Source organism: Macrobrachium nipponense, chromosome 20 (assembly GCF_015104395.2).
Source record: "Macrobrachium nipponense isolate FS-2020 chromosome 20, ASM1510439v2, whole genome shotgun sequence".
NCBI classification, from domain to species: Eukaryota; Metazoa; Arthropoda; class Malacostraca; order Decapoda; family Palaemonidae; genus Macrobrachium; species Macrobrachium nipponense.
In genome coordinates, this window is record NC_061089.1 from 59,463,263 (window position 1) to 59,488,669 (window position 25,407).

General features: G+C 41.1%; 1 protein-coding gene across 2 annotated transcripts in view; it reads left to right on the top strand.

Moving 5' to 3' along the window:
- The window catches only part of LOC135226360 (tyrosine-protein kinase Drl-like), an 83,681-nt gene that overhangs the window by 35,976 nt on the left and 22,298 nt on the right, over positions 1 to 25,407 (top strand). The window contains exons 3-8 of one of the 2 annotated variants that reach the window (XM_064265828.1): positions 9,634 to 9,777; positions 14,324 to 14,417; positions 20,986 to 21,172; positions 21,791 to 22,002; positions 22,903 to 23,061; positions 23,890 to 24,052. In XM_064265828.1, coding sequence (XP_064121898.1) covers positions 9,634 to 9,777; positions 14,324 to 14,417; positions 20,986 to 21,172; positions 21,791 to 22,002; positions 22,903 to 23,061; positions 23,890 to 24,052 — 959 coding nt within the window. The remainder of the gene's footprint in view (positions 1 to 9,633; positions 9,778 to 14,323; positions 14,418 to 20,985; positions 21,173 to 21,790; positions 22,003 to 22,902; positions 23,062 to 23,889; positions 24,053 to 25,407) is intronic. The other variant, XM_064265837.1, reaches the window with a different exon arrangement.

Genomic DNA, 25,407 nt, shown 5'->3' on the forward strand with positions numbered 1-25,407 from the left:
CTGAATGCTCACGAGGTGAGGGCGCGGCTCGGTAAGCATTTCAACAGAGCATGGCACTCAGCAACATCCTGAGTACCATGTTTTAGCGAAGCAACTCTGTGTTCACTTCACACTCCCTGCGAGATGTGAAGATGGCATATGAGATCTGCTGCTCGCTAGGGCCATACGTGTCTGCAGACACAATCTTGGGGGCAAGAAGTACCACTCATCCTATCCTGTAGAAAATGGTTAGGAAGAGCTCTTAATTTAGTTGTTGAGTCGCCGCCAATGGCGACTTCTTAACCTCTTAAGCCTTAGTTAAACACCTTAACTTTGGCTAGGTTGGTCAGGTGGTGATATATATATATATATTTATTTTACTTCTTAGCCCTCATGGTTATGGTCAATATGGTCTAGTCACATTGTGGTCCACGCCCTCGTTGACAGATCATCTGAGTGCACCTGCTATATAGGTCTCTACCTCGCTGGCAACTCTAGTAAAGCAGAAGCAGACTTGGGTGACAGTAATCACGAAGTCAGCTATGCTAACAGGTGGAACCAAGATGTAAATCATCTGCATGCATTTATTTCCCAAAATCCTTCTATTCTGTCCCTTCCCACCTCCAACGGTGGGATTCAGCTATATATATATATCTGACAGGTAAGTTTCATGAACAAAATGATATTGTTATGATACAATAAAGTTTTGTTCATACTTACCTGGCAGATATATAATCAAGTACCCCCCACCCACCTCCCCTCAGGGACAGTGAAATAAAAATTATGAATAAAAAATGGGAATGGTTCCTGATACCCGCCTCCCACGCGGGGTACTAACCACCTGGCCGACCACTGCGTGTGCCAGAAGTTTTTGAAATTCTGTCGGACTTCAGAAAATACAGCTATATATATATCTGCCAGGTAAGTATGAACAAACTTTATTGTATCATAACAATATCATATTGACCAAAAGAACATTGGATACATTTGCTGTATTCTGCCGGAGGAAAAGGGATTTTCTGTGCCTTTGTTTGAAGGATTCTATCCGTTTTGTCACTGCATGCTGTACTGTATTCCTCACTTTGCTACTACTACAGGTGGTTCCCGGGTTATGACGGGGGTTCCGTTCTTGAGACGCGTCGTAAGCCGGAAACATCGTTAAAAATCCTAAGAAAAACAATTACTTTTATGCTTTGGTGCATTGTAAACTATATAAACTGCATTCTTATGGCATTTTTCATCAAAAAAAACCTTCAAATGTTGATTATTTTGCATTTTTGGTGTCATATTTCATCTCCCAGATGAGCGTTGTAGGCGTCGTAACCCTGGAACATGCGTCGTAACCCTGGAAATAACGTTTATTGACAAGTGTCGTAACCTCGGAACGTCGTAAGCCGACACCGTCGTAACCCGGGGACTGCCTGTATATTCAGTTCTTAGAAATAGAGACTGTCTTTTTCAGGGTAGCTAAAGAAATTCTGCCTTTGATAGTGAAACAATGTACCCTAAGTAGGAACTATATTTTGTTCCGACACGGCATACAAACCTTCGGATCCTTTTACAATAGGAAGGTACTAGCGGCAGCTGGATAGGTCGTAAGCTTTCGAACAAGGGGTTCGGTAGTTAACTGCTTGTCCGACAGGCGCGCAGCGCGCGACTGGGAGGTAAACAAATCACTTTTGCTTTCGGCCTCACAGCGAGTGGACGTGTGTGTTCGACGCTCTCTGCCCGCGTCTCGTCGTTTGCTTTCTTGAGTATATTGTGTTTGTGTATGAAAGAATTCATTGTAAGTACAATCATTTCTCTCTTTTCATATTAATTGAACTGCAATTAATTAATGATGGAATCTCCTCGCCTCGCTACCCCACGGAGACTATGCCCCGGTACCGAAGGGCGTAAATGCGGGAAGTTCCGCTCTTTCCCGGAGATAGAACCCTCATATTGTGTGCTCGGTGTCGGGGCGCGAATGTTCCCGAGCCGAGCCTTGTAATGTGTTTATTAATTGGTCGGAGGCGCAGTGGATTTTGTATGAGGGCAGGAGGAAGCGAGGCCTGCAAAGGAGTCGTCGGAAAGCTCTCCCGCGACTCCTTTGGTGACGGACACTTCGTCTTCTTTCCTGCCGCCCGCTCAACTTCCACGTCTCGCGCCTTCCCCTTCGGGGGGGGGTTTCTAGTCTTCTCCTCTCCTGACTTGTCGAGTGTGGAGGAGGGCGCTAGATACCCTGACGTCGAGTTGTACTCTGGGTCCTCTATCCGTTCGTCTTCGCGCGAACGGGTAGAGGATCCCCCTAATCACCCGACTTTTGCCTCCTCAGGTGCGGTTGCCGCGAAGGATGACCTCGGACATGGTGTGGGCATCGTTGGGGCTGCAGGGCGTGCCGAGTGTCCAGGGGCTGCTCTACATCTCGCTGGCTCCGTGGCGGTTACCCATGCAACGGTCACGACCACACCACGACCATTACAACACCCGGCTACGCTTCACCTCCTCACCTGGTGTACACCCAGCACGCGGTCCTCTGTGACATCCACTACATCGGTGCAGGGGCCAGTCGCCGTAACTCGGGGAGTGTGATGCCACCGCCTGTGTTTGCCGTGCTGCCGCGACCGGACTTCGTGTCCCGAAGAGCTCGCCCTGGACCTCCCACCGGTACCTAGGATGTCTGTGCCGCTGGTCCGCCCATCTAGACCGCCTACACAGTCTGCCGTACCTGCCGTACCTGCCCAGCTGCTGTCCACGGACGTGACGTGGACCACTGCTGCCGTTCCTGTACCTGCTCCTGCGGTTTTCTGCCGTTCCTGTGATGCCTGCACCTGCTGATGTTGTTCCTGTTTCCTGGCGCCGCGCTGCTCCCCGATGCTGATCTGTTCGACAGGTGCGTCCGGGCCCCTGTTGCTTCGGCAACAGCAGCCCCGGCTCCGCTCTGGATGACAGATTCTGACGTCGGTCCCTGAGAAGGTTGACTAAGAAGAAGAAGAAGAGGAGGAAGGTGTCGTCGTCGTCTTCATCGTCTTCTTCGTCTTCGTCGTCGTCTGCGCCTCTTCCCCTTCGTCTTCTAAGGCTCCCCTGCCGAAGAAGAAGAAGGTCGCCTCCCCCCCCCACCCCCCTAAGAAGTCTCCTTCGGGAACTTCTAAGGGCCCGTCTCGCTCTGGTGAGACGGGGGGTTTCTTCCGCTGGTCACCCAGCTCCTTCTGGGGCAGGACCCGTCTCTTCTTCCGCAAGGAAGAAGACTACGGGGACCAGAGGAGTGCCGCTAACACCGAACTTCCTCACCTGCTGTCAGTGGTTCGGCCACAGCAGCAGGGTCCGTCTCGGCCTCTCGTTCGCGAGAGGTACCGAGTGTACGGTCGCTTACCAGCGACCGTGCAGCCAGGAACCAGACCTCTGAGTTCGCTCAGCGTCAGGTTTCACGGCACGGAGCGGAAGACTGGTGACAGCCGCTCACGCGACTCTCACCAGACCAGCTCTCGCTCTCGCGCGAGCAGCTGGCTACCCGGGCGGACGTGACGGTCCATGACCGGCCACGGGCTGAGGCGGGGAAGAGGTCCCCCCGTTCGCCGGCACCAGCCACGGCTGGTACCAGCGAACTGACGCACCGTGAGGATACGCACCGATCTCACCGTGACAGTGGAGCTCGCCGGTCGCCTGACCGTCACTCTCACAGAGAGCGATCGGGTACGGCGACCAGCACCAGCTCCTCTGACACACGAGACCGGAGCCGCTGTTCTCGGTCCAGCCGTTCTCCACAGCGAGACGGCTTCGACTAGGTCTGCAGCTCGATCGCCACCGCGCGGGTTGGCGATCGCCTGCAGTCTTCCAAGCCCGCTGGTTCTGCCAGCGAGCAGGAGGGAGCGTCAGGTCTGCCTCTTCCATACCTTCAACTCCTCGGATTACACCGGGAGGGGCGAGGTATTGAGGAGTGATCGTGAGGGGTGCGCCCCTCAGGATCCCACCACGGCGTCGTACGTACCAGGCACGGTTCTCGACCAGCCAGGTCGTACGCACAGGTGGTTGGAGCAGACCGAGAGGGGTTCTGTCGCTGTTCCTCTCCTTGAGGGAGGAGGGCTCGGGAGTTGCCCCTGTTGAGGGACTGGACGGTCCCGACTCCGCAGGAAGCAGTCACTCCTGAGATCCAGAGGAACTTTGCGAGGTTATTGCGCTGATTCGTCAGCACAACGACCTCACGGAAGGATCGCTGCTCCCACCATCCGAGCCCACGTCCTGGCTCGAGTCGTTCTGGGGGCCCGAAGAGGGAACCCAGACCGACGGTGGGTTTGCCGCGTTCTGAGCTGCCGGACTCAGTGCTGGGACCAGGTTGAATCGCTTGTCTCCCCGCGGACAAGACGGCTCGCTCAAGTCTGGCAGGTCGAGCAAGCTGCTTCCACCTCCTCTGCTGCGACAGCGGCGTTTTTTACGTGCCATCTGAAAGGGGGGACCCGATGCCGCCCAAACAGCGGTGAACCCGGAGTTTAGCCAGGCTGACTTCGGGTGTGTCTCTGCAGCAGCTCCTGTCCGAGAACCTGTGGTTCTCGCAGCAAGAGACATTCGGCCTGGAATCTACCGCCATGGCAGCTTTCCAGGCCGTCTCCTGGCTAGATCTGTGGTCCCCTCACAGTATCTAAGGTCGCAGCCAACTCGGGGGAATTTCTCCCGAAGATCGATCGCTTCAGGAGACTTTTGCCAGTCTGGGGGAGGAGCCATCTCCTTCCTTGCCCACCAGACGGTGAACCTGTGGGCCAACCTGGTTCTCCGACGAAGGGACGCTGTCCTTACTCGGGTTTCCAGGGCGGCCGGGGCGTGAAGCGGCGTTGGGACTTCGCAACGGACCTTTACGGAGTTCCACGTCTCTCTTCCCAGGAGAGATGGTGGACGCTGCGGTGGACAGACGGCGCACTGACGACAGTGACCGTCTGGTTCACCAGGCAGTCTCGAAGGCCTCTGGGCAGCCTTGGACTGCGGCCAAGTCTAACGGCTCGGCTAGCGCTTCCTCTCGGTGGCTAAGACGGTAGCTGCGTCGAAGCCCCGGGGAATGACTCTGTCCTTCTTCGACTTCTAGCAAGGGGAGCCGTTAACCAGCCCTCCTCCTCCCGTGGAGGCTCCTGGGAGGAAGTCGAAGAAAGGGGGGAAACGCTAGGGAACGGCGTTCCCCCTCACCTCTGCTGCCGGAAGTGGGGGGGTGCCTGGCCAGCCATTGGGCAACTTGGCAGCGCTACGGCGCCGAGACCTGGATTGTAGATGTCCTTCGGGAGGGAGATCTATTACCCTTCGAATCGTCGGTCACCCCTCACTCCTCCAACCGGTCCAACAGCAGGCGTACGTTCCAGGGGCATCGAAGGACGTAGCATTGAGACAGGAGAGCAAGACCATGCTGAGCAGAGAGCTGTAGAAATCGTCACGGATCAATCACCGGGCTTTTACAGTCGACTCTTCCTGGTGGAAAGTCTACGGGAGGCTGCGCCCGTGATAGATCTCTCTCCCCTGAACCGGTTTGTTCGCCAGACCCGGTTCACGATGGAGACGGCACGCTCAGTGCTCGACTCTATCAGGGAGAACGATTTCATGCTTTCAGTGGACTTGAAGGATGCGTATTTCCAAATACCCATTCATCGGTCCCTCCAGAAAGTATCCGCTTCATCCTCGACGGGACGGTGTACCAGTTCAGGCCACTTTACTTCGGTCCCTCAACCGCCCCACAGGTGTTCACGCGAGTGTTCACTCTGGTGTCTGCTTGGGCCCATTCGCACGGGATACGTCTGATGGGGTATCTCGACGATTGGTTAGTCCTGGCGAGCTCCCGCTCGCAGTTGCTACAGGACAGGGATCGACTGCTCGAGTTCTGTCGCGATCTGGGGATCGTTGTGAACTTCGAAAAGTCCGATCTCGAGCCCAAGCAGAGGATGAAGTACCTGGGTATGCTGATCGACACGGTAGCAGGGCGATCTTCCCCGCAGACTCGCGGATTAGCAAATTCAGGGAGGCAGCCAACCAGTTCCTGTCTCGGCAGGAACGGGTAGCTTCAGCGATGGCAAGTCGTGATCGGACACCTGTCGTCACTCGGGAAGGCAGTCCCTAACGGGCGTCTTCACCTGCGGTCTCTTCAGGGAGACTAAAGAGAGTGGTCACAGGCGACGGATCCCCCCAAGCTTTCCATTGTCACTGACACAGGAGGTGAGGCAGGACCTAGCCTGGTGGCTGGACGACAGGAACCTCTTAAGAGGAGTGCCTCTGCGCACTCTCCCCCCGGACATCAGCTGCTCTCAGACGCAATCGACCGAGGGATGGCGCACACCAAACCTGGAGGAGTTTGCTGACTTCAGGAGTGGTACGAGAACGACAAGCACCTTTCACATCAATGTACTGAAACTCAAGGCAGCGTTCCTCGCTCTCCAAGAGTTCCATGACCGTTTGATGGGACACTCAGTGGTGTTGATGTGCGACAACACCACGGTGGTGGCTTACGTCAACAAACAGGGGGGCCTAGTTGTCCTCTCCCGTTGTACCAGTTGACTCGGCAGGTGCACGAGTGGGCCGAGGCACACTCAATAGAGCTGAGTGTTTCGGTCACGCTACATTCCAGGGAAGGAATGTATAGCAGACACGCTCAGCCGTCGGGATCAAGGATAGGGACCGAATGGTCTCTACACCAGGACGTGGCGGAAAGGCTCTTCGACCTGTGGGGGCGACCAGTCGAGGGTCTGTTCGCCACCCGGCACAACAGGAAGCTCCAGGTGTTCTTCTCGGCCGTGCCGGACCCATGGGCAGCTGCAGAGGAGGCTCTTCAACACCCGTGGGACAACCTTTTCGCCTATGCCTTTCCCCCGTTCACCCTGATTCGCAAGGTGATCAGTCGAGCACTGGTCACCCCGAATCTCAGGATGATCCTGATGGCTCCCAAATGGCCACAGGCCATTTGGTATCCGGGACCTGCTGGCTCTTCTCGCAAGAGAACCGAGAGAGATTCCCCCTTGGCACAACCTTCTCGCCCAGCCACGTCGAGCGGTACCACCGAGCAGTCCAGTCCCCTACGTCTTCACGGCTGGCTGTTATCCAACATCTCTTGCGAACGAGAGGCTTTTTTCGTAGCGCAGCAACAGAGATGGCTGGAAAACGTCCGTCAGTCCTCTGCAGCTGTGTACCAGGGGAAGTCGCCGTCTTCTGTGGTTGGTGTCGTAGACGGGGCCTATCTCCTCTCAGAGCCACTCTTCAGCAGGTAGCGGATTTCCTCGTTTTTTCTTCCGCCGAGAGAAGCTCCTCTCAGTTCCCACAGTCAAAGGATACAGAGCCGCCTTGACGCTCGTCCTGAAACTGACGGGATTGGACATCTCGAACTCGTTCGAGATCTCCTTACTTCCAGGAGGAGCTTCGAAAGGTCTTGCCCACCCAGGGAACTCACAAGCCCCTCTTCTTGCTGGACCTGGCATCGGCGAAGAGAGTACGGGAACTTCATGCCGATAATGATGCGGATGAGATGCTGCTTTGTCCTGGGAGGACGCTACGGCGCTATCTGAAGAGAACTCGACACCTCGGGCCTGAGTGTTCGACGCCTCTTCGTTAGCACCGGGGTCACCAAAGAAAGAAGTATCAAAGAACACTCTTTCGTCCTGGCTGCGTGAGGTCATCAGGAGGGCGTATGAGGCTGATGGTAGTGACGACATCCGTACGTCCCGTCCGAGAGCTCACGAAGTCAGAAGTATTGGCCCCTCGTTGGCGTTTCGTAAGAACTTCTCCGTGGCGCAGGTATGGAAGGCAGGGGTCTGGTACAACCAGACCACCGGCACCTTCCTTATACCTTTTGGATATTGCCCACAGGTCCTTGGATCGGTTTCCTTAGGACCCGTGGTGGCTGCTCAACACGTCGTCTAGCTAACCCAGACCCTAGCAGTGAACAGCATCGAGTCCTGGTGTGACTGTATGAATAGATAGTAAATGAAAGTGACTGGCTTCTCTTCTATCTTTTTTCTACCCCTCTACCGGTGGGTAGAGGGATACGGTCATCACCCTGCTGGATAAGGACGAGATGCCGGTGAGCTATATGACAGAGCCCCATCCTATCCCTTTCACTAGGGATAGGAGCAGAATATCCACCACTTCCTTCTACAAGGGGGGGAAGGGAATGGATCCTACAAGAGTCAAAACCATGACTTTATCTTTGCTCCTGTACAGGAACAAGTTCTTACATTGCTGGTACGAAGAGATACGCTTGCCTCTCTCTTAGTACTCGGTCAGAGGTCTGACCATTGATCCTGCGGTGCACACCCCCGATCAATCGGACAGAGGCTTGGATCCTCCCTCGAATCTTACGACCAGGGAGGCTTCCAATGGTTGGGCGAACACCAGTCTGTTCACAAAAGACTCAGATTCCACCCACCAAGAAGTGAGTCTTCCTATTGTAAAAGGACCGAAGGTTTGTATGCCGTGTCGGAACAAATGACAATTTGTCCAAATTGCATTTTTCCTAACTATACAAACCTGAGGTCCTTTTACACATAGCCCCACCTCATGCCACCCCTCACTCTGCAGTTTTTGCTTGGGCCAAAGCAAAAGTGATTTGTTTACCTCCCAGTCGCGCGCAGCGCGCCTGTCGGACAAGCAGTTAACTACCGAACCCCTTGTTCGAAAGCTTACGACCTATCCAGCTGCCGCTAGTACCTTCCTATTGTAAAAGGACCTCAGGTTTTGTATAGTTAGGAAAAATGCAATTTTGGACAAATTGTCATATTAAGAGAATTTGTAGTTCATTGTGTCCAACATCCCTCAAGATCCTTGAACTTATACTTGTACATCATCAATAAATGTTAGTAAATTTTATGGACTTCTGGCAGAAGTAATTCATTCTTTTGTTTATCATTGCTGGGATTCATTACTACTTAGCGTCTTGGCAAAGAACTAAGTACCAGGTTTGATAAAAAGTGTTGCATCTTGATAATGATTATTTTAAATGATGCCATATTCTTTGTAGTGAGAGCACTTTTGAAGTACAGAATGTCAAGTGGATAAAACAGTGCAAGCCTGAATGTTCAAGATCTTTGTAGGTACTGATGTTTTACATAGAAGGATATTGATGATAAGCAATGAGAGAGATGATCTTGAGAATATCGATATGAAGCTTGTAAGGTGGCCAGTAGGGTGAAGTGAACCAAATTAATCCTAGAATTGTGTCTCTTGATATGATTCAGCCCGAATAAAATTTGATGTTTGTGCATAGTATAGATATTCACAACCTGTGAATAATTTTGTTACATGCATACAAGTCTTACTATGCTTAGTGTGTAATCCTTTAAGGCCCATCAATGTTCATACTGAATGTACAGAATACATTGCCAGTATTTACTGAAGATGATAATCAAGGGTAGATTTAGGACTTTCATTTATCTGTGATCAGAAAATCAGCAGGAAGATAACCTGGAATAAGTAAAGAAAGAAAATAATTTAAGATTTAGTGTAGTATTTCCTTTCACTCTCCATGTTGAGATTAGATTTTTTATGGGCATTAATGTAAATATTAGGTATTTTTCAGGCATTAATGTAAATTGATGGCTGTGAATTAAGTTATGTCATTGGTTGACCATAAGGAATTACTTTTCATTAATTAAAAAATTAGCCATACATATCTTTTGTTATTCTGTACTGTGTTAATGACTCCATCATATTTTTCAGATGCCATATAATCTGTCTGTTCAGATAGCAAACCGTGAAGCGTTATCAGTGCCAGTGCTCAATATTAGTGAGCAAGGACTAGTGCCTACACAACTCTCTGCATGGACTGTGAGACTGATTTGTACAGGCAAACTTACTACTCAAGTAAGTAATGTTTTTCTTAATTGCCTTCTTTGGTTTGGGTAGGGTTAGATCATATTGGATATTCCTCACAATTAGGTAAGTTAGGTGAAAACTGGGAAATACAAGGACAGCCTAGTAGTATATCAGGATGACTAAAGCATGTCTAGTTGCATTTTTTATCACTTTAATACAATAACACCTTATTTATCAAAATTTTTCTTACTTGTGGTATGCATTTAAGCACACTTGGGATAGACAGAGTTGGAAAAATATTTATGTAAATATTACAACATGAAGTAATCGACAATACTAACCTTTTCAAGCCCGTTGTTGCACAGGTTTTCTAGGATTTTGTTTTATATATTAGCTGTATTACATGAAAGTTTATTTGTATTTCATTGTTTTGAGAGATTATTATGTATAACCTCATGGTTCATTTACAGTACATACTTATATAGATACTGATGAGAGGACTGACGGAAAATTAGAGGGGCAGTAGTTTACTAGTTTTCAGATATGTTTATTTTGTTGTCCAATATGCACAAACTTCTGGAGTCACCCATAGCTGAAAGTATATGTCCATCCAACTGTATCAGCAATGGCAAACATGTTGAAGTATCATTATTATGGATGCAACAATACATTTGCGTTACAGCTGTTCGGTGCATATAATGCATAGAATGTAGTCAATGGACTAAGAATTTCTCCAAAAAGGTAAGTGATAATCTCTTTAAGAGTTCCCTTTAACATACATGCACCGGGATATGATTGAATGATTTTAAAATTCTTTTATCAAATTGACAAATATAGCATTCTGTAGAAGAATTTGTTGAGACATCTTTTCTTTGTTTTGCCGCAAAAAAAAGGCAACTACAATGGGGAGATGAAGGGCCAATTGATCCTCCGATGGCTGACATCACTACTTTTACCATTGTTTCCTGAGCCATTGGTCTTGATAATAGACAACACGCCTACCATGCCATGATAACAGATGGTATTCTTTGCCTTACATCTTCAATATCTTATAATCAAAACTGGCCCACTATCACCCCATTCTCATGGTAATAAATAAAAATATACATGATACATAAAAACATACAAATGCGTATATGAAAGATACTGAATAGAAAAATGGTTATTGTCGGTAACTCAAGATGTAAAAACACTTATCATAGTACGCGCTTCCATTCATAAGTTTGAGACAGAGAGGGAAACAAGTGGGCGGGGCGTATATCCTAACTCTTATCTAAGCTAAGGACAGGTGTTTGGATATCTACAACGAATGTTGAAGAAATTGATAAAGTTCATGAGTAAATTGCCTCAATAAATTCTGGTACTTCATTATATTGGCCAAGATATGCTGTGCCAAAATATCAGGAAGATACAGCTGATATATAGAAAAATATTTGAGAAAACCTACATAACAACGGGCTTGAAATGGTTAGTAAAAGGCTATTATTGTGTGTATCAAGCGATGAAAATAATAATTTGAAATTAATTCAGTAAACTGTTTGCCTTAAATCTGTGGATGTGCATGGGAAGCCTTTTGAAATTGGTAGTCAGCTTGACCCTACACACCTTGGTCTTTATTGCAGGAAATAGAAATGAGTACTACATAATTGCATTCAATTACTTCCTTGTACAAAAAAAGAAAAAGAAAAGATCATCACAGATGTAGATTTATATATTTATATGAGTTATGGTGTTGTAAACAAGCCAACAGGTACTCCCATCATTGCCTTACATAAGCCAGCTGGGACTTGCTACTAAAACTAGTATGTACTCTAGATTGCCTTGAACTGTGCATTGTCTGCTAGTTAACCACTTACATGCCATTTATTGAAAGAAATATTATGGATGATGCTACCTTTTTCCATGATAGCTCGAGGTGTTTGTAAGACCTTTACTTAATGCACAAAAAGAAATATTCAAATCATATTTAGTACCCTAACCAAGGAGTGTAGAGTAGATATTGTTGTAGGTAAGTCTTGCAATAGTATCATTTTTGTTTTTGTTGTGGGTAGGCACAAAACTCAAAAAAGACAGCTTAGCTAACCTGCCATGGACTTTTTGTCAATTTTCCACTAAAATGCAAGTTCTGTTTACTGTCATGCATCTGCAGTATGTAAAAAATAGTGTGTAAGTTAATTACAGAGACAAGTCTGTAATGGTAGCAATGCAAAAATTAATGGTGTGTGAAACATTGGTAGTATAAGCATACGATAATTTGTGAGTTTTTTATACATTTCTAATGTATAATAGCATGCGCACTATACCATTATATTCATTGATTCCTACATTCTTTCTGTCCGATTAATGTACAAAGGAATTTTTTTATTTTTGTAAGGAATTCATACATACAAGTTATTAAACTACACTTGAAGATAATAGGGATGACCTGACTTCATACTTCGATTTGATAGTTTGAGTCTGATATGGTTTTGTGTGAAAGGGAAGTAATAGATTTTGATTTATGTAAATTTATGTCATTGCATCTCACAATAATGAAATCACTTTTGTATTGTAAATGTTTCATTCTTTTCACTGTTGGGCTGTAATTACCCTGTCTGTTCCATGTATTACTTTGTAGCAAAGTAATTAATGTCTCATCTAGTTACTTTTAGTATTCACAGTATATATTCATTCTTTAATTTTTTTCCATTTATTTCCTAGTCTCTCAGATGCAGTAATGAAAATAGATGACTGTGGGTCTTCCTTTCTTTTTACAGGAGTTGTTTGATTTTTATTTCCTGCCAGATTACTTTCTGGCTTCCCTTTGATATAGTACTCTTTGTGGTACCTTATTCGTAAGTGTTATGCCATGAGGTGACATCTAATAATACTACATTATTGACATATTTTCTTGCACGTTTACTTCTTAATATGTAAAAGTGTTTACCTTCTTATTGCTCCCAAACGTATGGCTACTCCATTTTCCCCAAGCTACCATGCTAATTGCCAGTATGGAGGTGAAGTATTCACTTTTTGAACTGACAAGTTTGAACTCTGAATTGGTGTACTGTATTAGGTAGAATGTTTGCTGAAAGCACTGAAGTGTGTATATATGACTTGATAACATTAGAAATGTTAATCATATACTTAACATATTTGCATGGTATTGTTTTCCCATATTATTCTTGTATATACAAAACAAGAAGGTCAAGTGAAGTTTCCCGATAATGTTTGGTAAATCTCTAGAAGAAATAAAACTTTCAAGAGGGTGAGGTGCAAGAGTGTATGTTATCCTTATTAGTAAAGAGGTTTCATAGCATGGGTAATGTTAGTCACTCGTTGGACGAGTGGATTTTGCGCTCGGCTAACATTCCAGTGGTCCGAAGTTCGATTCTCGGCTCGGCCAACGCGGAATCAGAGGAATGTATTTCTGGTGATAGAAATTCATTTCTCGATATAATGTGGTTCGGATCCCACAATAAGCTGTAGGTCCTGTTGCTAGGTAACCAATTAGTTCCTAGCTACGTAAAAATATTTCTTTCTTCGGGCCAGCCCTAGGAGAGCTGTTAATCAGCTCAATGGTCTGGTAAAACTAAGATATACGTAACGTAACGCAAGGGTAATGTTATCTTTATTGATTACTAGTTCAGAGAACTGTACTCTTTTATTGCACATCATCTTCATTTAGAGAGTTATATCATATTCTGTAAAACATATCAATATTGGCTACTAATTTAGCAAAAAGTAAGTGTAATTCATACCACATAAACACAGTAATTTTTAGAAGCATTTGTCTTTTTGTCTCATCTGTATTTTGTGTGGATATATGTATACCTTAAGTCTGTTTGTAGGTATACTAAAAAAGAACTTTGCAGTACGGAATTAATACTTAAGTGATTTTACATGTGTCAGTTGGTCTTTAATTACAATTTTGCACAGGGAAATGGGGATGTTGCAACTATTAAATGATTATCGCTGATCCAAACAGTGTGACCACAGTATAGGCAGGTTTACTCGACCCTTTTAATATGATATGGTTTATTTATACTTATCTCGGCAACTCTTTAGGGGGTTAATGCTCATAGTGTGCCTTCCATGGCAGGTCCCATGACCCTGAATTGAATAAAATTGCATCTCTTACTTTTCATTTGCTTTTTTTTTTTTCATCAAGCTGTCCAGTGCTTTTTACTTTGTCTTGTCTCAGTTTTCAGTCTATTATATTAGAATAAATCTTTCTGGCCAATGCCACAAGAGTGTAGAAATTTGACTTAGTCCTTCTACAAATTATTAATAGTTAATGATAAATATGTTACAGCTGATTTGTGATAAAGATAATAAATAACTTGTGCTTGTGTTCTGCTGGCATATTTAAATAGCTAATATTCTTTTGGCTAATAGCTTGTGCTGTCTGTTAAGACCCTAATATATTTTTATGCTGTATCGGAATTCATGAAATGTTCCTAAGTAGTTTTTAATAGAAATGTAATGCTATGAAAAGTTCATAATGAAAATACTTTCATAGTTACACTTACTGTTTTTTGGTTTTTAGAAGAAAGTTCTTCCTTGGAATGATACCTTCAAAACTTGCCTCATCTGTATTGTTTATCTCTTGTAGGTGGATGTATCAATTACATTAGAGGTACCTATGACAACTTCCTTATCAGAGCTCACAACTCTTACAATACTACGAAAGAAGATCTGCCTTAGAGGTGAGTTTCTTTTGTTTTATAGTTATTTTATTTTGAAGTTTTATATTTTTTATTTCTTTGTGTTTAATTTTTTAATTTTTATTTTTTACAGTATCTCAGTGCCTTTGCTTTATGTAAAGTAATTGCTGATAATATATGCCTTGCATATAGTACTCAGAGTATGCATCAGTTGGCATAGCTCATCTTTTTTATTTATTCCTCATTTCTATGACATACATCCTTGCTATTAAGCTAATTATTGTCATGTAGGAAATCATGTAAATTATCACTCTCTGTAATGTTATTGGAAAAGGAAGCGACAAACAAATTACAAATTTAATTTAAATGTGTGGTTTCATTAGACTTGGATATAAGCACTCCACATATATAACTTTGTTTTTTTACAAACTGCCATTATTCTCTTCTATAGCCTTATTATTATTTTTTTTTTTGCATATGAAACATTTTCATAACAGATGCATATAACTTTATTGCTAGTACATATACGCAATATCTCGAAAAACCATCATCTTTTTATAAAATGACGGAATGTAAGAAATAATAAATCTCATAACAAGAAAATAGTATAAAAGATCCAACTCTTCGCTGGATTTTGGCAGTCTTCATACAGTGGACCCCCAGTATTTGCAGACTCACGCATTCGCGGATTTCCCTCAGGAACATGTCCCCCATAATTCACGGGAAGTTCGCCTATTCGCCATATTTTTCTATGAGAAATATAAAAAATTTATCAGTTTCATCATAAAATGCACTTTTTGTGATAAAAATATTTTAAAAACCAGGTATAAACATTTTTAGTGGGTTTTTCTTGAGTTTTAAATAACACAATAGGCCGTTTTAAGTGTTTTTATAGGTGTTCCAACTATTATGGGAGGGGGGTCTTGTACGCATCCCCCACAAATACCGGGGGACCACTGTATTTGATGAATTTCCCATGTGTATGCAGAGAATGTAGGTCATCACTAACAGCTGGATGTCCACACGTCAATCAATAATGAATGTCAAGCTTTGGAGAAGTTAGTTAAGGAGATTTTGTGATCATATTCATTTTCAGTTTATCCAATTATTAAATTCTGTAGAAATTCTTAGATTGAATGAAGTCAGAATTTTATTATAGTATATTAAGAAAAAACCTTAGGTCAGCCTTATAAGAGGTATAAAATTTAGTTCAGTTAACTGGTGACCCACATAATGATAATAATAGCCAAGTTTTGAGTCCCAGGTAAAACAGTATGTATACTAGATGCCAGGTAAGTCCTTTCTGCCAAGGATGGCTGCCATTCCCACCTGCTGTAGGTCATCGCTACTTTGCATGGCTAGTTCTTTATAGATAAGTTCCTTTCTGGGCTCAGCCGTGTCGCTCCGTGAAATATGTTCCTTTAGCGCGGGTTTTGATGTGGAAAAGGCTAATTGGAGAGGCTGCTGTGGTAGTGTTTTTCACTCGCCCCAGATTCATACCGACACCCTTTTAGAAAGGGTTCAATTTTGCAGTTCTCTGGTATTTTAGCAATATTTTACCTTAGAAATAGCGCTAAAGGAACGTATTTCACTAGGCGACACGGCTTCCTCGCCCAGAAATAGATTTTTCCTACGTCAAAATCCCTTTTTTTCTTTATTTTCTTGTGTGATATTTTTTCTTAATACAAAAGGTGACATGTGAAGTAGGAGGTTTTATTGTATTAATGTATCCTCTGAGAAGTTTTATGTTATTTCTTTTCTTGCCGTTAAAATTTCTTACATTAGTTGCAGTAATCTTTAATACTTAACGAAAAGCATTTCATCGTGGAGTTTCATTATCATCGGTGAGGTTGTCAGGTTTTCCGTTTACAGCTTAAGGCCCTAGTATGTCTATTCTCTGCTTTAGTTCGTTCACTTTTTCCATAAATTCTCATGTTAAAAGTCTTCATCAGTGCTCAACCCCCATGAGCTGAGTCTTGTCCAAGGTCATCATCCTACCATATCCATATCCTCCACTTCTGTAATTAGTTGATTTCCTTTATATGACCCTACATCTCAGTGTATTTTCCAATTTGTGAACACCAAATCATTTATATGCATCTTCATTTGTGGAAGGGTCTGCCCTGTGCACTTCAGACAGTTAGCCCTCTTGTGTGCTGGGTTACAAAATGGTGCCACATATTCCTGGAACTTGGGTCACTGTTCAGAGAAAGAGAAACGGGAGTCGCTAGTATTGTATATGCGCTGCCCTCTGTTCATATTCTCTTTCTTCTGTTTTACTTTCCACACTCTCCTAACAATTGTTTCATAGTGCAACTGCAAGGTTTTCCTTGTGCTACTCTTTTAAAACTTTTATACTAAATTTTTCTTTCAGTACTGAATGACCTCATAGGTCCCAGGACTTGGCTTGGCCTAAATCTTATATTCCATTCCAAGTTTGTTCTATATACATCTGTGAGTGTGTGTTAACTGCATAAATCCTGATGGTCATGTTCTTTGTATATATTTGGATTGTTATTATGATTTTTATTTCATGGATTTGAATTGAGCAAGAGGTGCTGAATAAAGTGACTGATTCCTGTTCTTCAAAGAGATAGTGGTATAGCATTGGATGTTAACCAAAATGAGATGGTAGCTTACAATGCATTTGTATAAAAACTGCTTTTTTTGGGAGGTGGGGGGATGTCCAAGGGGGCTTGGAGACATGACCTGTAAATTTTTTTTTTTTTTATAGTAGCATATGGTCTTAATTTTAGGTTGAAAATGGCAAATTTTTCTAGGGTCACTTTTCCAGGCTAACATTAACCCTTAAACGCCGACTGGACGTATTTTACGTCGACATTTTTTGTCTCTCGGGTGCCGACTGGACGTATTTTACGTCGACATACAAAAGTTTTTTTTAAAATTCGTGGAAAAATACTTTTAGGCCTACCAGCCGAAAACTCTTGAATCACTCGCCTTGGGGGATGCTGGGAGTTCACGGATCAAGGTGTTGTTTTGTTTACAATCGTTACGCAGGCGCGCAAGCGCGAATTTCTTTCTTGCTGCACTAAAAAGTATCTGTGACACATCTCAGAAATTATTTCGTCACTTTGACATAATTTTTGTACCATTTTAAATTAGCCGTTACATGGAGTATTATATATGAAAATGTGCACTTTTTATGTAAAATACAAAAAACAAATAATCATGATTGTAGCTTTTATCAGTTTTGAGATATTTTCATATAAATAACGATAAGTGCCAAAATTTCAACCTTTGGTCAAGTTTGACTCTACTTAAATGGTCGAAAAATGCAATTGTAAGCTAATACTCTTATATTTTAGTAATATTCAATCATTTACCTTAATTTTGCAATTAATTGGAAGTCTCTAGCACAATTTTTCGATTTATGGTGAATTTATTAAAAAACTTTTTCCTTACGTCCGCGCGGTAACTCTTCCGAAAAAAATCATACATGCGATTGTGGTAATGTTTGCACCATTTTAAAATTAGCCGTTACATAAAGTTTTATATATGGAAATGTGCGCAATTTCTTGCATAATACAACTAAAAACAACCCATGGTTGTAGCTTTTATCAATTTTGAAATATTTTCATATAAAAAATGATAAGTGACAAATTTTCAACCTTCGGTCAACTTTGACTCTACCAAAATGGTCGAAAAACGCAATTGTAAGCTAAAACGCTTATATTCTAGTAATATTCAATCAATTACCTTCATTTTGAAACAAATTTGAAGTCTCTAGCACAATATTTCGATTTATGGTGAATTTATGAAAAAAATAAAATTTTCTTTACGTCCGCGCAGTAACTCTTCCGAAAAAATCATACGTGCGATTGTGGTAATGTTTGCACCATTTTAAATTAGCCGTTACATAAAGTTTTATATATGAAAATGTGCGCAATTCCATTTAGAATACGACTAATAATAATTGAAGGTTGTAGCTTTTTTAATTTTAGAAATATTTGCATATAAATCACGATATATAGAAAAAAAACCACGTTCGGTCAACTTTGACTCTACCGAAATGGTCGAAAAACGCAATTGTAAGCTAAAACTCTTACAGTCTAGTAATATTCAGTCATTTATCTTCATCTTGAAACAAATTCGAAGTCTTTAGCACAATATTTAGATTTATGGTGAATTAAAAAAAAAAAAAATTTCCTTCCCTCCGCGCGCGGATTCTCCTCCCCAAATCTCCGAAATGCGTACGTCCCATTCTCGGAATGTTTGCTCCATTTCATATTAGGCATTTCATAGAGTTTTATATATGAAAATGTGCGCAATTTCATGTAGAATAAAACTAAAAATATTTGAAGGTTGTAGCTTTTCTAATTTCCGAAATAATTGCATATAAAAAAATATATAAAAAACTTTAACTCATCAGATATGGTCGAAAACTGCAATTGTAAGCTAATACTCTTACAGTATAGTAATATTCAATCATTTGTCTTCATTTTGAAAGAAATTGGAAGTCTCTAGGACAATATTTAGATTTATGGTGAATTTTTGAAAAAAATATTTGTTTATGTCCGCACGTTACGAATTCATGCATTATTTTGTGATAATATTTTCTCTGTGTTGCTTTTATCATTTTACAATGTGTTGTATACCAAAATGATCGCAATTTAGTGTACATTACAACGAAAAAAATTAACTTGTTACCTTTAACCATTTTGCGCACAGCGCGATTTGAATACAATTATATATGAAATTTCGTTATTGCGCTATCATATATCGCATAATTTATATATGATAATGATAATTTTTTTCATTTCTGATGGTTGCATACTAAACTTCAGCCAATGACAAAAAAAGGAGCTAAAAATGAACTCTTAATCTTAAAAACTAAGCACGCTGTAATTTTTGAAAAAAATATTTTTTCCGCTTCCGCGCTCACTCTGAAACACCTCCGGCACACAGGAGACAATTTTTATTTTACCGCTTCGGCGTTTAAGGGTTAATGTTTCTAGCCTTGCCTGTGCTGATAATTTTTTTAATGGTTGCTTTTCATCTAAGCCACTACCAGAATTAAGTAGCTTGTTAGGATATGGGATTTTTCTAGGTTTTGGTATGTGCTCAGTCATCTGACTGCTCAGTGATACATTTTGATACAGAATTCCAACATTATCTTGTAAGGACTTTTAATCAATAAACCTGTCTTATTGCTTTCCAAGTATTGTAGGTCATTAGGTGCCATACCTAGAACAGCTGACTTTGTCTCGAAGACATATCTTAGGTAATTAGCAATAAGGCACTGCACCCTTCACCTTCTGGTATTTTTAATCTTTCATCTAGAAGGCAGAGGACCTTTTTCTTTACCCAACCAGAACAATTCATTGGGTTACCGGAGACCTGAAGAGTTCAATAGATTTTGTAGGTTCTATTAAGGGTCAAGAGTTGCCAGATGCCACAGATTCCTTGTTTTACAATCTTTGATTGTTTCTACCGGTTTTCCAGCTAGCGCTAGAAGATTATCCTATTGTTAAGACCTCAGGTATGTTAGCTATAAGAAATACAAATTGATTAAAAAATTTGTCATTTTGGAGGTCATTATGAATGTGACTGATCGTAAAGCGACACAAATTTTAGTGCTTGTCCATGAGATCAGTATGGCTTATATTTATAGTGGCCATACATTTTATCATGCTGTTGCTCAGTAGTGCAATACATAGTAAGCCTCTCATATCCTATGGTAGCAGCTAGACAGATTCCAAAATTTGAGAATTGGCTCCCAACTTTATGTCATTTTATTCATCATAGACTCCTCTGTTACTCTCTTTATTCTTGGGAGTACAGCATTCCCTGACTGAAAGCAGTATAATAGTCTGAACCTCTCAAGAGTTACTTTTACTTCCCAGGGTCTGTTGTGCAAACATAAGTTTTCCTATACTATCTTGACAGACACTGGTTGTGATGTTTATTTTCATTCTGAAGGAGCTTTCATGTAAGTGTCTGATAGCCAACATGGCCTTTTAAAGTTTCAGTCTTTATCCCGTACATTTATATTAGGGATGATACACACTGAGTTTGTTATGAAACAGACATAACCTTGAAGTAAAGTGCAGCAGGGACATGGAGTGTCAGAGAAACTAGGGAATTTTGAAAAAGAGTGACTATAGACCATGAAGTTTCATGGCCAGCTTGTGGCAGGAAGATTGTACTACAAATGAGGAAATATCAGAGAGATGTGGTGTCCTGAAGTTATAAAATGGACTGAGATCTCAAAGATTGAGAAAGGAACAGGTAGCCGGGAGAGTAGTGGACATGAAAGTAGGAGGACTAAGACCTGTAGGAAAGTCCAGGAAATCATGGAAAACAGGGTTGATGAAGACAGACCTGATGGAAAAAGAAAATTAGAAAAAACTCATTGCATGACCAATCTCATAGAGGGAAGTGCTGATGTGAAAATGTTCATGATGATGATGGTGACACATTCAGCATATTATGTTGTGTGTGTATTGGACATTACAGTGTAGGGAAAATGAGGTTTGTGTTTGGAATTTAAATTTTATTTCTTTGATTTTAAGTTATTTTAAGTTTTTTATATCTTGTTGCTCAGTGCGCAATATGGTATTTACTTTTCTTTAATATAGTAGCATTGTAGTTTGTCGTTGTTTTGCAGATAGTGAAATAGGTGCAAATGGCATATCTGTGGAGGTGGTAGAGGCGAGGCACTCTACAACTGTTGTGTATATAACTCTTGGTTGTTTAGCAGTCTTCCTTGTTGTTGTGGCTGCTCTTGCTACATTTAACCACATTCGAAATAACAAAGCACGTCCCAACACAAGGAGGTTAGTATATGTATATTCTTTGAATTTTTATAATTATTTTTTATGATTCAGTATTAGTACCTCATCTTAACAGAAATTTTGGGAATCTGGCTCATCGCTCTCATAACAAAATCTGTTAAGTAACAAAGACCCTGTATTATAGCTTGCACTTGACTAATTTTAGATATGTTACATCCAATAGAATTTTACATGCAGTAGTCCCTAACCTAAACTACCCTGTAGGCTACACTTAACATTCACTTTAGGAGATTTATCTAAAAAATGTGTCACATCTAAAATTATAGAACCGCAAAATATAATTCTAATAATGTAGCTGATAAGTACAATCTGTTAAGTTGAGGTGATATTTTTCAAAAGTTCATAGTTTTCTTCATGGGAGAACTCCATAATTGTCACCTGTGGATGACTAGAGGTGATTTTTTTGGGCATTTGACTATCTTAAAAATTTTCTGTAAGTTAAAATAATGTTGGAATTTAACAATTGCTTTTGTATATAATGATTTAAATTTTTCATAAAGTCCAATAATGTTCATGATCTTATTGCACAATAGGTGTTTGAATACAATTATATCTTGAATATAGAGAATTTTGTTTGACATCTTTTATTACTTTTTGTAGAAGGGCTTTGGAAAATAATAGATCATCAGTCAGTGGAAGGACACAGAATTTGCCTAATAACCAGCGGGGAGGTGCAGTTGCTAGTGGTGGCAAGAATTCACAGTCTTCATTGAGTGAATTGCGTCGGTCTCCTCAGCCGACCAATACAACAACTGCCACAACCACAACTACTACAGGGAGCCCTGAACCTCAGTATACTGATCCTAGACAAGGTAACTATGATTCAATATTTCTAATAATTTTAAGAAGTGTTAACTTGATTTTCAAGACTCATATTTTGTGTACAGTATATAAATTTATCACCTGCCATAATAGTCATAGCTACAGATTAGATATTAATGTACATCACCCCCTAATTTGTATTGATTTAGATCAACTGAAGAGTTCACCACAATAAGTGTTTTTTTGTTTATTTTGCTGAACAGAATATCACATTCTAGATACTGAAGCTTACATTGTTTGGTGTAATTTTTCTTATGTCGTATATGATACATTTGTTATATGGCCATAATTTATAAGTAGTGTCAAGTCCTCATGCCTCTGTTTTTTGCTTCATTATTTTGAATATATACAGTAGTTGTTTGGTTGCAGCTCGTTAAATTTTTTTACCAATATGTATTCTTAAAGATTAAAGGGATTATTTTGGGTATTTGTTGATGATTATTTTCATAATGTCATAATGTTTTGTTATCATATTGAAGCATAATACTTTACTGAATATGCGACAACCAAACTAAAATGAACTGTACTAGTAGAGAGAGAGTGAGAGAGAGAGAGAGAGAGAGAGAGAGAGAGAGAGAGAGAGAGAGAGAGAGAGAGAGAGAGAGAGAGAGAGAGAGAGAGAGAGAGAGAGAGAGAGGTGTGGCTTCATGCTTTCAAATCTTAGAATTATGAGGCAAAGTTTTAAAAACTAGGACGTTCTGAGCCTTCATTGTGAATTGTATACAGTATAATCATTTAAAGGTTGTTTTGATGCTGAGCCATTTGGTTTGCCTTCATCTTCATTACCAGACCAGATATTAGGCTCGAGTATGGGTTTGTAATTGTGAAACACTTGGATGTTAGGTTTGTGTTTTTATTTTACAAATATTATATAACATTAATTTCCTTAGGTGATGTATCTGCAAAATTAACTGGGCTAAGAGTGCCGCATGAAACCTTACAGTTACTAGAAATTGAACAAGAAGGAACCTTTGGTCGAGTATATCATGCTCTCTATCAACCTCCAGATAAGCCACACCCAACAAGTGTAACAGTTAAGACTGTGACTGGTAAGTATCTGAAGATTGGAATAGGTTAATCAGAAAGTTTTCAGTAATATTTTAAAGATTTGTTGAAGCTCCATAGCAAAAGCTGGTTTTCTCTCAAGTGAAATTATCAAGCATGATAGACACTCTGTGACTGTTTGGTTTAATAAAAACTTATAGTTAATTTAGTACTATTACACTAATATAAAGTATTTACCTATATACTGCATCATATCTAAATCATGAAATGCCTTGCTCTTTTCACCTTGTACAATAAAGTACTAGTTTGTGAAAAACATTGACTTTGGTAGAATTTATTATGCTATTAAGCTTGCAGAAATTAGTCCAGGTAAACAGCTTAGAAACTTAGAATGCCTGAATAATATGTGAGATTAAGAATTAGTATAGTCTTTCAAATCAGCAATGAAAGTGAACTGGGTTTAGCTTAGAAATAATTGACTTCCTCCAGTGGATATGAAGAGAAGGCCCAAGTTGTGTAGCTTTATGCATTGCAATTAAGGTTGTAGGACTTTTAGCCTGTGTTGGGAAAAAAATTGCTGTGTTCAAAAACTTATTTCAACACTGGTACATATTGTTTAGTCCATTATTGAAAGATTTCCATTTTGATCATTCCATAGAAATTTCCAAAAGTGTTCATAAACTGTTTTCAACAAGGATAAATGCTATTTAGTCTTTTATTGAAGTATTTAATTTTTTTTATCATTGTATAACTGTTCCGGGTATGCCTTTGCATGTATGCATGATATAGGAAAAAGTTGATCTGAATCAGTCTAGTCTTATGAATTGATTCAGGATATTTTATAGTAATATGGTATTTCCAATTTATTCCAGAGAGTTCAAGTGAGGTGCAACGGTCAGTGTTGCTAAGTGAAGGCATCATGTTAGCAGGTCTTGCACATGACCAACTACTAACTGTCATAGGTGCCGTTGTTACACCACCTGAGTCACCTCCACGCATAATCTTTCCACGTTCTTCCCAAGGCAATCTGAAAAGGTAGAAGAGTTTTTCTCTCATTTTATTTCATTTCATATTGAGTTAGAGGTTTTTTTTTTTTACAATAACTGGTGACAGTTCATTATCAGTGCTTTATGCAAAGATAGAGCAGAGAGTATGGTCTACGTGCTCTTGAAATGTTCATCTTAAGAAAAGAGGTATGAAAATGCTTCTGCTGTTAACCAGGAAGGCTTTACTATATGAGGGTGTGTGTGTGTGTGTGATTCTTGATGTTGTACAGTATCAGTAAGGACAGCTACTTAATGTTATATTTGAATTATCCTAAAGTTTAGACTTGACCATGTAGTAGTATGCAGTGCAGCTGTTTCATAACTTGTAGCAAAAGAAGGAATGGTAGTGACATTGCCATGAGAATGTCATTGTTCCTCTATACTACTTATGAATGGACTATGTTGAAGTGCGTTTTAAGTATGTTATCAGTTTGTTATGAAATATTGTTTTTGTGATCATAAGAATTAACAGTCCACTTTGTATGCCTACTAAATAGTCCAAAAATAAGACATAAAGTCTTTAAAAATCAGCAAAGTGAATACTGTAACCTGTAGCCATTGGACACTCGCAAGGGTTATCCCAAACCTCCTCGTGAATGTAGATTTTCTCAAATACTGGACACTTTCACATTTCAAGCGTGAATAAACAAACCTTGCAGATGCATTAAATGGGTATTAGTTTTAGTTCTTTACAAAATTTTCATCTTCGCTTGCTTTCGTTGCCAAGTTTTATCTCCTTTTCCCAGCTTTTTTATGAGAGAATTCAGTAGAAGGAAGAATCTTTCTTCATGTTAAACAGCAGGTCAAGATTTACTTTCATCATTCATTTGTTGAATTAATCACTTTGGTAGTGAAAGTAAAAATTATACTTTCTAGTTAGAAAAGTTGTAAATTTTATATTTGTATTTGTTGTACTTCCTTTGCTAAGTTTAGGGTAGAGTTCTAAAGCATATGTATGGGATGACCTATTAGATATGTAGTTTGTACTGCTGTATGTTAATGAATTTTTGAAAGAGAATCACTTAAGTTGTGCGGTAATTGTATGGCAAAATTGGTTCTTCAGACCTATGTAGAACCCTGAAGTACAATTGATAGTTCACATTTGCCAGGTCTAATTGTTTTGCCCAGTGATCACTGTCATGAGCACTGGGTACCACATCCTCTTCTGCTTCATCGAGAATGTCTTCAGTCCGATAAAGCACAAATAATCTGAGATTGGTTATAAGAGACTGTGTTGATGTTGGAACTTTGTTATGGTACTTTGCTCACCAAACTCATTTGTCAGGTAAATTTAACCCATAGAAGTGCCTGACATGACTAAGCCTTGGAACATGACAGGCCCCC